A 16067-nucleotide genomic window follows, 5' to 3' on the forward strand; every position below is an offset into this window, starting at 1 on the left:
ACCGATTTTGTGAAAATTTCAAATTGTTCTTGGAGATATCAGGAAAGTACTTTGAACCACGTTCGATTTATACCAAGTGCTGTTCTGTGTTTAATTCTTGCTAGCAGGTAAGGGCCCCGGTCTAGAAATTTTCACATGGGCCCCTTATTATCAAGTTGCGCCACTGGGCTGTGTGCTTTTTCGGGGAAGAGAGAAAGACAATTTGGGGCTTTTTTTAAGGTTATATCCAAAAACTGTTAACAATATTTGTTAATACATTTCAAATTTGTATTTTAATTGTTGTGCCTGAAAATAGATATTGGAATACTCTTAAATTACTCTAAACTTTGCGTACATAATTAATTGTAATTAGAATATAGGATAATATAGATCGCTAATTATTACCAAATACTATGGTATTTGTTATTACCATAGAACAATTATTACTAATTATTAATTAATTAATCATTAATGTTATTTATTATCATTTATCAATTATCATATCAATATTTTCCCCATATAACCACGGTCTTCTAAAGATCTTCTAAGACCGTGCATATAACATTAAAAACGTATCACTTTTTTTTCTTTTTATATCCTGTATACAAAATTTCTTCCAGAAGGAGTGCTTCAATTTCAACATATAGTACCTTATCTTTTAGCAAATTGGATCAAGATGGTAATTTAGACAAGTGATTTTCTGATTTTCTCGATAGTTAAAGATATAAGTATAAATATAAGGATAGATAGTCTGATTAGAAAAACCACCTAAAAATTACGAAAAAACGCTAAAAAATGGGATTTTAATTTCTAATGCATTGTTTATCACCATAGAAACGGATAAAAAATTATAATATTATAATATTAATTCAACTTACATGATAAAATAAATAATAACAATATAAAATATCCTGACTGACAAACCGTCTCCGCTCAGAATCGTTTTTCTTATACAATGATATTTTATCATTGAATTCAAGTCTAATACAGCACATTTTACAATGACCCACTTGTAACCTACTGTACAGCAGAGCGACATCCACTTACCTGCTTTTTTTATTTTTTATTTATTAAAAAAAATTTAAATTGAAATACCACTTTTCAATAAATAGAAACATTATTTTTTCCAAAAGTAGCTATCTCAAAAACTATAGATATTAATAATACTACCAACATACATAGAATATTGAATTAATAAAACTATTTTCAATTGATGATTCAAGTATAAACCAAGAAATCATGATTTCCATAAACATAATAGATTTGCTTATTAAATGTCAATATTGAATTTTGTTTCAGTTATAAACGATCAATCTCAGTAGACAGGTGGCATTTTAGCAGACATAGACGAGACCTCGTCTAAGCGATTGGTGATGATAACCTGCATTGTGGCAAATCCTCCACCAACAATAGTATTTAGTTTTAAATTTTCCGTTTATTATATTTCATTAAATCAATTTTTTAGATCTATCGGCAAAAAGTCTTAATTGATAACCGCACTGAAGAAAGTGAATCTAACAAACCAATACCACCACATAAAGTTTAAAGGTTGACGAAAATCAAGCTACCACTGGCCTACGTTGTTTTAAAAAGTATCCCCAATCTCCACTGCTTTGCATAAACTGGTGGAGAATTTGTCTGGATCAGCCCCAGTCATACAACACCAACATTGATCGTGTATTTAAAATAGTTTCGTCTTTAAAATCGGGGCATAGATGGGTTATGCCGGGCACATTAGTTCAAGAATCTTCAAAAAGTAAATAAAATATTATGTTATGTATTTTTACAATTTAAATTACGCGAAATATGTAGTTATAAACTTATACACCTTTTAATTATTTGAAAATTTAAAATTTTGTTTTAAGATTTTTTTAGTATTGTGAAGTACTTGGACTTATTAGAAGTTAATTTTGATTATATCAATTTTATTAATGCCATAAAAGAAAAAACCGAGGATTCACTTATTTGGTTTTCAAATTTTGTATGGTCTAATTCAATAAAAAATATTAATGATGAGCTAAATTTACCAAAACCAATTTTTGAAATTCATTGGCTGTCTTTCTCACCGATTGAAAAATACTTTTATCAAAAGACAAGAAAGTTATATACCATCAAGATTTCTGATATTATAAATAAGTAATATTTGTATTCAATGATAAATATTAGTTATATTGAAGTTGATCCCTATATTATTATTTTTAACATAAGATTGATAGATACATAATTCAAGTAATAATTCAAATATGACATGTTTTATCATTTATTTGAGCCCAACAGATAAAAATCATAGATATAAAATCAAGCAATAATAAAACAATTTCACTAATGTAGAATAATCTTTATTACAAGGTAGAAAAAAAAACAATCCCACGTCATATACCGGGTGATTCTTTTATCATTGAACACTCATTATTTCAAAAAATGTAAATTTTTTTGAAAATATTTTTTTACATAGTTTCAAGTCGCTTATAAAACAACGTTTTTCTTAAAAAATTATATTTTTAAATATTTTTTATCCTTATATTTTTTTTTAAGTTTTTTACTTTTTTGAATGATAATATAGGGTTTTAATTTTATATTCCAAAGCAGAATATTTTTCTTAGTATTTTGATACATGCTAATCGAATTTGGAACTAGTAGTTTATGAGTTATAAATATTCAAAGTATAGATGAGCGGAGTGGAGTGGTACGGGGTTACCCCGCGAAATGTTTCTTCACTTCTCCGCTCATCTAAACTTTGAATATTTATAACTCATAAACTACTCGTAAAGTACTTATAAATACTACTGTGTTTATTTTGTTCAATGGCATAATAAAAATTACATTGTTGTATTTAACATTCCAATTTTTATTCAAATGTTTACATTTAGCGGTATAGTTACAATGAGTTATTCGTATAACCTGTACATCTACATAAAACTTATATAATATGTGTACACTAATGCGTATTTATATACAATTTTATTTTTTGTTATGATATACTTTTGAATTTCGATGTTGGTTTTAATAACCATCAGTGTATCAACATTTTTTTTGCATATTATATGGGCATAGTTCCATAAAATTTCCATGTTTATGATTTTACTTGCATATTGTTTAACTTTTTAATATATTCAATCCATTTATGGTACATAAACATCCAAAACCGTATTTATCAGTAATTGTTTTTAATATAATTTTTTTGCTCGGCTATCATACTTTGCTAGTGATTAGTGTACATTGTACAAACAAACATTTTATACATGATCTGGTGTATTTTTTTCACGTAAACTCATCGTTCTATATTTATTAAGACAATGTTATGATTCAACCATATTAAATGAGTATGGTTTTATTTTCACATAACTAGGTTTAATGAATTGCACAAAATGTTGAAAACTATTATTTAGTAACATTACCACATCAAAATTATCAGACAACACATCAGCACTGATACCTTATTCAGTAATTATCTAGGTAGTAATCTTATTTTTAAATTTTATAAGAGGTGGATTCACTCTTATTCTTAAATTAACGGAGCTACACGTGTTCTGCTGAGCGTAAAATTTGCTATGTTACGCACTTGTAAGATGGAGATAACATATGCAGGTATCACGTCCTCTTAAGTTTCTTTAAATATGATAGAAAAGCTGACTATGTTTGTATGTATAATTATTCAAAAATCATTAAGTATACAACCAAAGTTATGTGTGTTAAGACTAATAATGGTGGTTAATGATGCCTAATGATGGTTTTGAACAAACCAAATAGTCGATTGCACTGCTTCCAAGGAAAATGTTACTACACATGTATTATTGCGACATCAATGTCTGGTCAATTTGGTGTAGAACATACCCACCTTTTTGATATCTTTAGTATAATTTTCTTAATAATTAAAGTATATTCATGTATTTTGTTTCATATAATTTGTGAAAATTAAAACTTTGGTAATAGTTAGTTTTAGAATGTTGCTCCATATATTAAAAGTAATGAACTTCCTATAACATATAAAATAAACTGCAGTATTGTAATAAAAAATATTCTGTGAAATCTAAAATAGAATCTGATTGACTATACAAATTATTGAAATTATAATTATATATTTAATATTTGATTTCACTAAATATATTTTAAGGAATAATTCAGCCTTGATGAAAAAATTAATGGATGTTGATCGTAATACAAAACTGGATGTTGTTGGAGATATCTTAACACTTTTAGAAGCATGCGTAGTTCCACTTGTAATTATAATTTTATATAAATATATACCTACCTACCTACCCATTATATAAAATCTATATGATACATTTTTTCATGAAATGGGTATTTTTTGTATCTTATAGATTCATGGAAAATGTATGTTGAAGATAAATGGAACGTTTAGTTTATTGGATTCATTAGACAATAGAATAATCAAGTGCCGTGCCGAATGTAACGAATTGTTGAATCAGTGCGCTAAAAACCTAAAAAAGTTAGCCGAGGTGTACATGTTTGTTCCAGATGGTGACGGAAAAGACTTTGAAAAATATATTATATTATTAATGGATATAATTAGTGACACCTATAAAAAACAATCTCTTACAATTGGAACAGATTACGAGGTAAAATGCATTATATTATAATTATAATTTTAGTTTATTAATTTGTTAATTTATTTAAATAGATCATAGAACTGGTTTATAAATTTATGTCTCTTCTCAAAGAAAATACTTCTCTTGGAACAAAACATCCTGTATATAATATATCTTACTTTGAAAAAACAATTCAGAATTTGGAGTCAAGTATTTTAAATGTTCACTCGAATAATGTGAGTATCTTTTGTATACAGCTTGGATATAAGCTGACCGTTGTATATTCATGTCCTCTAGTAAACTAAAAACTTAATTCGAGACGATGCTTCTCATCCCATTTTTAGTGGATAAACCATTTTATCTTCAAATCGCTATAATTGTATTACATTTATGTGCAAAAAAGGACCCCGTGTTCAATTAAAAAATACAATATACTATATTTTTTACTGTCTCGTATTGAGTTGTGAAACCAAAGTTAAGTTATAATTATAATTATAATTTGTAAGAAAGTGCTTTTTTTTTTTTTGTGATTGTAAGTACATAATCTGAATTATGTAACTATGCATCCATTTATGAAACTTTTAATTTGCATTTTTTTTGAATATTTAGGGCATATTTTCCTTTTTTAGTTCAATTTCCGGTATTTTTAATCAAATTTCGTCAATTGACATGTTTGAAAAACATTTTTTTCTTTTTTCTTTTTTTGTCCAATGCAATAGTAATGACTAATGACTAAAGATGAATAAGCTACCCACAAATAAATATATTTAAGTTTGTTTTATTATTTTAACAAAATAAATACAAGTTGTTTCAAGTGATTAACATTACCTAAACATAATGCATAATACATACTCATATTCAATTAATATTTTTATTATTTTCTTTTTATTGAATAAACACATTTTTATGCATGTAAAATGTAATGTTCAAATGTTTAATATCCTATAATATCAATATAAATTTAAAAATTAAATTAAAAACCATTTTAAGAGAATTTTATACCATAATTTTTGGCATTTTATGTTGCATTTAATGCATTTTTTTTAACATTTTTAGTGCTTTAAATTCATAGCCCTGGTTATAAATAACAGTTTGGAGTACCCTTGCCCCTCGGGGTGGTAAAAACCCACCGATTTTCGACATAATCTTCTTTTTTGATAGGAATGTCAATCTGGTTAGTGCATTTGAGAGGAAAAAATTGGAAAAAAAATATAAATTTGAAAATGTGAAAATGTGAATTTTACGCGAAACCATTTTTTGAAAAATTCGATTTTTTTTAAAAAATGTTAACATGATTTATTTTTAATACATGATAAAATGTTCAGGTTTTTTGAGCTATTTACAGCAATGAAAATTTTTTATTTGTTCGATTTGTTTTTCAATTATAGTCGATAAATTATTTTTTGTTTGATAAAAATGTAAGTAATATGGTCAGTCATCCTGTAATATTACTAAGTATATTTGATGAAATTATTGTGAATAAAGTAATTTATTTACCTATTTAAATGGAATTTGCTTTAACTTTTCAATCCTTAGCTACAGAATTTACTAACTTAGGTACAAACTAAATAATTGTTTTTAAATTTTAAATTTGATAAATGTTTCAAAAATCAAACTTTAAATGTTGATAAAAAAAAAAATTGTGCCTATGTATTTTTATTATTTTTCAACTGCTATTGTAACTATATATCAGGAGCCTTGTATTACATTTTAAAATTTTTTGACCCAACAAATAAAATTTTAATGACATTTATAGAAAAAAAAAACGAGTATAGGATTTGATAAAATAAACATGCAGTGTAAATTTCAACCGTCCATCTTTTTAATTTAGATTTTACAAGATCAACATATGTTACAACAAAAGTTAGCTCAAACAAATAGTATAAAAAAACGAGTATAGGATTTGATAAAATAAACATGCAGTGTAAATTTCAACCGTCCAACTTTTTAATTTAGATTTTACAAGATCAACATATGTTACAACAAAAGTTAGCTCAAACAAATAGTATTACTGAAGAAATTAATTCACTAAGACATAATGACTGGTGGATTGATATGTTGCAATGTATTTCTTCACCATCAGATTTTTTGACCGAAGTAAAAACAATTATAGAATGTAATCGCAAGGCTTGTATACCGAACATTGTGAACCAGTAAATATATCGTTTATTATATTATATAATCTTTTTCATTACTTTTATATTAGGTATGTTTACAATTAACAAAATATATTTTGATTTTATTTAGGTTTAGATTGAAATCAATAAGTGATATTAATGTTACTTTAACTGATTGGCTAACAAATATTATAATAACTAGAAACAAGGTATTGTCAATGTATAAAACATTGGATATAAACTCCAACGGGAATAACATTAAATTTGGTTGTACTACAGCAATCTGTACTATAAGAAATCAGTTAGTAAATAATTATTATGTGCAATTGCCGTTTGTTTTTAAATTGATTTAATTTGTGCTATGTTTGTAGATGCTTATTTTGTCAATTTGGATGTGAATTATGTTATTATAAAAAAATATTAATTAATAATAATATTGAAAACCTTGATGAGGATATCATGAAAAATCTTACAGAAAGTAATCGAGAACAAACTATATCCCAACATGAAATTTTATTAAGGAGTTAGTTAAGATATTAAGTAAGATTATATAATATTTATCATTTATATTATTTATATATTTTTTAGGCTTAATTTTGTGTGAAACGAACAATAGTGTGACTGATGACTATATACAAATAGCAACTAAACGTATGGAAATTCTTAATGTACTTAGTTCAGAATTTCTTAATTTATGGAAGTTATGGCTTAGCCTTGATGCATATAAGATGGCTCGCCAACAACTTATCAAAGCTAAGTCAACAATCACGATTGATGAAGTTTTAGCTAACATTAAAAATCCCAGACGTTCAACCAAAATAAAAAAGATGAGTGATAATATTGAGATTACCAATTTTGTAAGTTGATTAAGGGATAATGATGTGTCTGTTATTAATTAATTTAAAATATTTTAGTTGCGTCAATATTTGTCAACATTGAGACCAACAATTTTAGATTACTCAAATAAATTTAAGACCAAATATGAATCTTTAGTTTACTTGAAGGCCTTACCACATATTATTAAAACGTCTCCAATTTTTTGTTCATGTCATGGTTGTGATGCTGACATTAATGAAGTATGTGAAATGGCAACTATACAAATATTTAGTTTTGCTTAATAATGTTAAATTGTACTATTTGTTAACAGCATGTAATATTGTATTGTGGTCATACTATATGCAGTAAATGTTTAATACAAGCATATGGTAATTCGAATTCCATATATTTGAATTGCCCAAAGTGTAGAAGTTCAAATTTGATGGAAAATATGGAATGTGTTAAATTGTATCGAGAATTCGGTGATAATTTGATTGGATCCTATTCCATTAAATTGGAAAGTATAGTTTCCAAACTGAAAAAAGTTATAGCTTTAGATAAATGTAGTAAAGTTATAATATTCTCGTCTGTAAGTATTTATTTTATTTTGTAGGTATCTATAGTATTTACTTTAGTATGTAAATTATTTTTAAATATTGAATTAATTTTAGTTTGAAAAATCGTTGGATTGTCTTTCCTCAGCTTTAAGACTGAATTCTATACATTTTATGAGACTGAATATTGGGTGCTTCAATAGTACTACTGTCCTAAACAACTTTCAGGTCAGTAAAACATTTACATATTTGGTAAATAACAAATTTAATACCTAAGTACATGATTTAGTTTTTTTATAATACAGTCATATTATAAATATAGCTAAATCCACAAATGTAGTGTAAAATATTTTGTTCTTGTTTATAGAATTCAGAAAATATAACGACAATATTAATCAATTACAATATTGGATTGAATAATTTGAAATTAAATTTTGCAACAAGAGTATTTTTTATGGAACCAATAATGGACAAATCATTTGAAAATCAAATTGTCGATAATATACGTAGTAAACAAACGAAGTAACTAAATTTATGCATAAATACATAATATTATTTTAATATAGTTTAATGTTACTGTATTTTTAATGGAAAATACTTTGTTGCTGCTTTTTATATTGACTGAATTATCTCAGTCGAAACTTTTTCATTTAAATTTAATTTTAAACACATTCCTTCACTTTATTTTTACCAGCACAATTTGTACAGTTAATTACTTAATTTAGTTAGTTCATAGTTGTACAAAGTTTAAATTTTTTGTTAATGACTAAATATTTTTTGATTTAAAATACCAACCATTTGATTTTATTATATTTTATCCATCTTTTTATCCTAATTTATTATAGAATCATATTTTTAACAGACCACCATAAATTAAGCAGTTTTATTAATTATATATTTATTTACTTTTAGACCAACATATGTACATCATTTCATCATTAAAGATTCTATCGAAGAAAAAATCTCAAATACATTCACCAATGATGACCCATCATTAGGTATTGATGTCACTCTGGGTCAACTATCAGAATTACTTATAAGTGAAACAGATTTACAAACCGATTAATATTAACAGATAAGAACAAATAAAAATACTTTTGTTTAGTAATTTCAAACATCAATAAATTGATTGATTTTATTGCATTTCATTGTTATTGGTTAACATAACCTTTTGGTTTAAACTTTTCACTGCTACACTATTTATGCTCCACAATCTGTCTATGCTGCATAAAATAAAATATTTTAAATTTTGAATACATATTTTGAATTTTAATTTTGATAACTCTATGATCTAATTGTTTAAGTTTATAATGAAGCAGTCAGGGTTTCCTAAAATTGTACATTTACAGGCAAATGATTATATTTTAAAATAAAGAAACTTAATCTTAGGAACAGTAAATGGTGTAAATGTTTTGGGCATGAGATGTTTTTGTTTTTTTTCTGGAGCCAGTGAAAGTTCAATTAAAACTTAATATTACTTTAATGTTTAATTTTATTTTGTAATATTATTGAATAATTTTCAATGTGATTTAATATGGAATTTGTGATAGTTAGATTAATTTTATGTGTCCACAAAAGGAAACTACAATCATTTTAAAGATTTTATTAGTAATTTGTATAAATTATTTCCTATTAGTTTTAACATAAATTGTATTGTTTTTTATATTTAATATTGTAATATTTGTTTGATAATATGTTGCTTTTAATTTAATATTATAAATATTCATGCATTCAGATTATACCGGCATTGCTTTTAGGTGCATTTGATATGTTTTACACCAGAACCCAGTGGATTTATGGTCTATGGATAAATGAATAATATGGTAATGCAATAAAATCTAAATTAAAAAAAAAATATAGGTATATATAATTATGTTACTATAATTATCATATGTATATATGTCTCATTTTGTTTCTGAGTCTTATTTTATATAAACATATATTTTTATTACAAATAAATAGGTAGTTTATTATATTTACTTCGAGGGTTTGAAGTAGTTTTATTTTATTGTAGACAGTTGGAACGCGAGACTAACGTTACAAATTTATATAAAATAAAAATCTTCGTGTAAGTATTGCATAAAATTAAATTATTGATAATTGTATTAGATGGAAATATTCACAAATCATAATTAATAGGTATTCAATAGAATTAAATTTTTTTACGAGAATTCTCTACTCTATTTATGTTTTAAGGATTTATTGAATTTATTAGGAATAATTATTTGTTGCTAACTGGTGCCATGTTTTGATCCTACCTGTTGGATACCTGTTTTTAGTATAGGTACTCCATACTACAAATATACTAATAAACACACACAATTAAAATATAACATTTTATTACTGTTTTTTTGTTGTGCATCAAGCGATCACTACAACTACAATTACTTATGGCTTAACCTAATTTTCTATATTGCCGCATCTTGTTTTTAGTCTACTATAAAACTTCCTGACTAAGAAGCAAAACTTAATGCTAAATAGCAAATGTCGTTACATAGATATTAAATAAATATTTTCTTAACAGCAAACACGGAGTTCAAGTTGATAAAGTCGTTTTCAATAAAACCTCATGACTAATTCAAATAATATGTTTTCAAAAGTTTTATCCGATAAGGATAGACAGTATGGTTGGCATAAGATAGTTATATTTTGGTGGAAATCAGAGATGGGATCGAAACCCCGTGCATCATAGAAGTAGAATTGGGGCCCCTCGGAATTTTGTTTAGCCCTTCCCTCATTTCGTAATTTTTTTTTCAATATCTTTTTTAGATATATAATATGTTGTGTACCAGAAATAAAACAGGCTACAGTTCTCCTATATGAATTCATCACGCTACATCGTACGCTATGCCGTGCATGCTGCGTTTTCCCGGGCCACACAATGCTGCGGAAAAATATGAAAAATATATGAACCAAATAATATATTTGAAAAACACCTCTATAATAATATTTTTTTTTTTTTTGTTAGTAGACAATAATTATACAGAATTAATTAGGTACATATTTTGTTTTATACTCGATTAAAATAATGTTTTAAAGATTTGAAAATCATCCTTTATAAAATATGGGATTTAAACATAAAACATGTTTTTTAATAACTCTAATTATTATCCATGTTTCGTATAGAATCTGTAAAACTCCAATCAGCATTTTATACGATACTCTTGAGCCTCGAATATGATGATGTGCACCGTGAATGTTTCCACAGTCGTCATTTATAAATAACAATAGTAATACACAGTGGAATCTCGATACAAGTCGAAATAAATTTCGTTCCTTTGCTTAATCTTAACCTAACCTAACCTTTGTAAGTCAAAAACCTCGACAAGTCAAACAAATTTAATTTCCCTTGAATTTCGACTTATCGAGGTTCCACCGTAATTGTTTTTAAATAATTTGTTATTAAACTCTTCTTAAACTCTTAATATTTATTTTTTATCGACGGTGGAACTGTTTATCGTCATGTCTCGTGTGGTCGTGTCCATTCGTACGGCGAACCTAGATAAAATAAAATATAATATTGCGTAAAACAAGACATGCTAATAATAAATACGTGGTAGTTTAGGTTAAAGAAATTCTCGACTATTAATTAAGTTATAATAAAAAAAGTTACAATATAATAAATTAAATATTATATTAGTACGTCGGGCTACAGAGCTTATAAGTTATAGCTCGGGATCAATAATTTCTTAAAAAGGCCAACTCACTTGTCTCTTACAGGGGCAATATGTAGGCAATATCTATGTAATTTCGTTCCACCGCCCGTGGCATTTGTGTTAATTAATTAATTAATTTTGTGCAAGCTTGTGAAAATTGATCATATTCTATAAATCGTATTATAATATATGGTTTGTATTGAGTCATTACATTTATATGAATGCAATGATTAAACTTTAATCAGTATAATTGCAGTTTATAATTAATATAAATGATTATAACGTGTTTATTGTAGAAACAACATAAGTAAGCTGAACGTCGTGCGAGGCACACACGTCGCGTATGGGAGGATAATCCCCACCATATATATATAAACATTATTTAATACGTAACAGTTTGGAAATAAAATTTTGAAGATCCAATTCCAATGTGTCATGTAAGAAGTATTTTGATTTCCAAAAATGATCAAAGTCGGATGTTTTTGATCAAAAAAATAGGTCAACTGCAGGCCCCTTAATATTAAGACTTGAAAAAATAATTCAGTCATTGCTCAATCTCAGCTGATGTTTCGGGAATGTGTATTGAAGACATTATAAATAGCAACATTTTAGATTATATATGCATAGTAAAAACACGCAATATGATCATCCATTCAACCATCATAATAGAAGTGAATTAATTTTGGGAAACCTTAAAAATTATCGAGAAAAAATTATTTGCCATTTAATTCTATATAGGTAGTAGGATATTATATTGTATTGTTAATTACTTTTTCGAAAGATACAACTCCATTTTACTTTTTATTAAAATATAATCTGTAATCCCATGCATCGTTTCGGTGAGGTTCATCAACTTTTGCAAAAGCACTGCACGCTCGTCCTTTATTGCCACCAACGGTTTGCCGCAGCACGAGTTCGACGTCTCGACCGTGCTTTCTTTCATCGGTTTGTTCTGGATCAATTTATATAGCAAACTTAGATAAAATATTAAAAAAAAATAGGTACTGCTTAAGACAAGGGCCAAATATGCGGTATGCAGGGCGTAACGCAGAAATAATTGACAAATGCAATTAACTTATGTTATAAATATTAATATTTCAATTAATATTTGTAAAATATATAAAATGTATAAACACTCACGCCATGTTTATAGTATGTCTACTTTTTTTTGTTTATTTCATGAAACTCAACATAAAAATTTTGATTTTCATTGATTCAAATTTTTTTTGGAAAATTTCAACATAGCTAATTTGCAAATCTGTTTAAAAGAATATTTTTTATGGTAAAAACATTTATCAAAGTCAAATACTTACCTAGTTTATTATTTTAAAATTTTTTAAACGTCAACATTTTTTTTTTTAAAGTAGGTAAATTCAGATAAAACGTAATAACTTTGTTCAAAATATTATGTTAGGTGATTCCCTGACATGAGTACTTATATATTTCTTAAATTATTTATTATCCATGTAAATATCATAATTTTTTCAGATATTTCTGTTACACTCTGTATAGGGATACTGCCGTGTATATTATAGACAAATAGACAATATATTATAATTATGCCATGAATATTGTAGCAGTAAAAAACTAGTATAATTCATTGTTTATTTATTAAAAAAATTCCCGAAATTCCACTTAAAATATTAAAATTGGCGCTGAAAAATATAACAACGCGTATTGTTATTAGAAATAGGTAATAGTAAAAATAATAAATTATCGTCGTTGTTTTAATTAATTAATTTTTTTTTTAACTTTACAGTTCACACTTCACAATATAATTGTATTATATATTTAAAAAATAATCATTTAATTTATTATTATCTTTCTTTTTTAGAAAATATTTAAATTTAAAAAAAAGAAAATAATATTTTACATTTTATTTTAAAATTGATCTAAAGTCATACGTTTGACATCACTGAATATTAGACAATATATTATAAGTGTTTGTTTTCAATTGGAATATTTAAATATTCTTAGGCATTTATAGTCAATAAATAAAAACCATAGAAGAATGACGTGAAAAATTTTAAAATTATTAAAATTGTTATATAAATTAGAAAATTCAAGAAAATTGCAATTCAATTTCAAAAAACTGCACTAGCCTCTAGATTTTAATTCGTTATTACCAAGGCTCGGAACTTTAGGTATTTGCATATTTTTCTAGAAAGTGCATATTGAAATTCTGATTCAATACAAATTCGAATCATAGTACGTATATTTCAAATACAAAAATTTTTGTTGCATAATTTTGCATATTTCGTTATTTTTTGTGTGAATTCGCATATTTTAGGTTTAAGAACATTTTTTTGCATATTTCATTGATTTTACGAAAAAATTACGAATAACTTATTACGTATGAAATATACTTAAAAGTTACTTGCCAATAATAGAAACGCTAAGGGCTAGTTGTACCATCTCTGATTAAAGTTAACCGGAGTTTAATCGGCCTATTTTGCCCGGTTAAATATCTGTTATCAACTGATTAAGCCTTATCGTAGTTTAACCGTAGACGGTACAACTAGCCCTAAAAGAATACTTGCAAATGCAACAACATCCGTGTCATAATTATTATATCTATATTATCATATAATATAGGTTTACAGATGATAACGATTTCCGACTTAATTACGTTGTAATAATATAATATTATAGAAATACTACCACGACTACCACTCCTCTGTACGGAGACCACCTCTCCACGACTCGGCAACCAATCGACCGCCCTATAGTACTGCGACCACCGCTCCGCTGTACCACGACCAGCTCCACCATAGCTCGACTACCACTCCTCCGTACTGAGACCACCTCTCCACTACTCGGCAACCGAACGACCGCCTGATCGTACCGCGACCACCACTGCACATATTATGCGAAACTAAGTTAACAATTCGGTGGTGGGGGAGGGCTTGTAAAATAATATTTCTTCAGTGAAACTACATTTTACTGACAGTGTTTTCTAGAATACATAAAACTGGTCCTTATACGCGCGGATGAAATGAAGCTTAAGAGGACGCCACAGATGTGTTGTTTCAGTCTTACAAGTGTGAAACATAGCAAATTTACTCTCAACAGAGTTCATGTTCAGCTCTGTTATAACTTAAAGTTTAAACATTAGAGTGAATCGACTTATAATGAAACTCGCTTGTAAGAACATTATCTGTAGTTTCGTATGTTTGTTTTTACGATTATTAAATTTTTTAAATTTTAAATGTGTTATGAGTTATAATTTATCAATTACCCGCTGACATTCGCGGTGGTTATAATTCCCATACGTGTAGAAAAATATTTCTTCAGTTAAACAACATTTTACCGACATTTCTTTTCTAGAATACATAAAACTGGTGCGTGAAGTCTATACACGCGGACGCCATACGAACGTGAAGTTGGCACCCCGACATTTTCTTATCGGCACCAAAGTAGTATCATCAAGCCCGGATTAAGGGAGGGTCCAGAGGGGGCCATGGACCCCGGGCCTCAATAGTTTGAATTTATAAAGGGGCCTCAGAATTGTCCATTACTTTTTTTCGTTATAGGCTATATAACACTGCATAAATCAACTTAAAAAATCGATGATTATTTAGCGAAGAAAGAGCCTTATACATTATAATTTATAAATAAAATGTTATATTATTTATTGCCAAGTACCTAATATCTATATATATTTATTATTACAGGTACCCAATATTAAATAATGAATCAATATACATTATAAACATAATGTACATAATAAACTATTATTTTTTTTTTTTCGTACATGGGCCTCTTTTGAAACTTTGGCCCCTGGGCCTCAAAATGTCTTAATTCGGGCTTGAGTATCATCTTTTTGCAAATTAATTGCAAAAATTTGCAACAATGAAAAAAAAATTTGTAAAACATTTTTCACGCCAGTATAGAAATAAAATTTAATCGGGGGGCCAATGATTCATGTTGCACCCCGACTTTGTCGTATCGTCTCCAACCTAGTACCTACCATATTTCTGGTCCACAAACGCATGAGTTGTTTCTGTCCTACAAGTATCATTAAATAATTTACGCTCAGCAGATCTGCACATTTAGTTCCGTTAGTTTTAATTTGACCTCTTATAAGCTTTTAAGGTAAGATTATTATCTGGGCAATCTCATATAGGCTTTTTATTATATTTTAATTTCGAAGCGAAACTTACGGAGGTACTTAAATGTGATCTGCCGAGCGTAAAATTGTATATGTTACACCCGGGGTCTCCAAACTTTTTTATTGAAGGGCCACAAAAAATATCAAATGCTCTTAGCGGGCCAAAAGTTTATTAACACTTATAATTTTTAATTTTATGGAAATATGGGTATACAAATATAAGTTAACTTTAAATCTTTTTATAAAATATTGTCTACAATATACTTAAATATAATTGGTATAAA

At 27.0% G+C, this 16067-nt stretch overlaps 2 protein-coding genes across 2 annotated transcripts in view; both read left to right on the forward strand.

Annotated features, from left to right (window-relative positions):
- Window positions 1–1525, forward strand: part of LOC100574146 — a 13413-nt gene extending 11888 nt beyond the window's left edge. Inside the window, exon 9 of the mRNA XM_016803271.2 lies at window positions 1445–1525. Within this exon, the coding sequence (XP_016658760.1) occupies window positions 1445–1525 (81 nt within the window). The remainder of the gene's footprint in view (window positions 1–1444) is intronic.
- LOC100574062 (E3 ubiquitin-protein ligase SHPRH-like) lies at window positions 1314–9204 on the forward strand. The gene is made up of 14 exons (XM_016803277.2): window positions 1314–1735; window positions 1845–2115; window positions 4094–4199; window positions 4302–4559; window positions 4622–4765; window positions 6486–6682; window positions 6777–6947; window positions 7018–7169; window positions 7235–7503; window positions 7561–7722; window positions 7794–8051; window positions 8134–8244; window positions 8384–8538; window positions 8929–9204. The coding sequence occupies exons 1-14, from the start codon at window positions 1702–1704 to the stop codon at window positions 9080–9082; spliced, it is 2442 nt and encodes an 813-aa protein (XP_016658766.1). The 5' UTR covers window positions 1314–1701; the 3' UTR covers window positions 9083–9204.
- The last annotated feature ends 6863 nt before the right edge of the window (window positions 9205–16067 follow it).

This window comes from Acyrthosiphon pisum, chromosome X (assembly GCF_005508785.2).
Source record: "Acyrthosiphon pisum isolate AL4f chromosome X, pea_aphid_22Mar2018_4r6ur, whole genome shotgun sequence".
Taxonomy (NCBI): Eukaryota; Metazoa; Arthropoda; class Insecta; order Hemiptera; family Aphididae; genus Acyrthosiphon; species Acyrthosiphon pisum.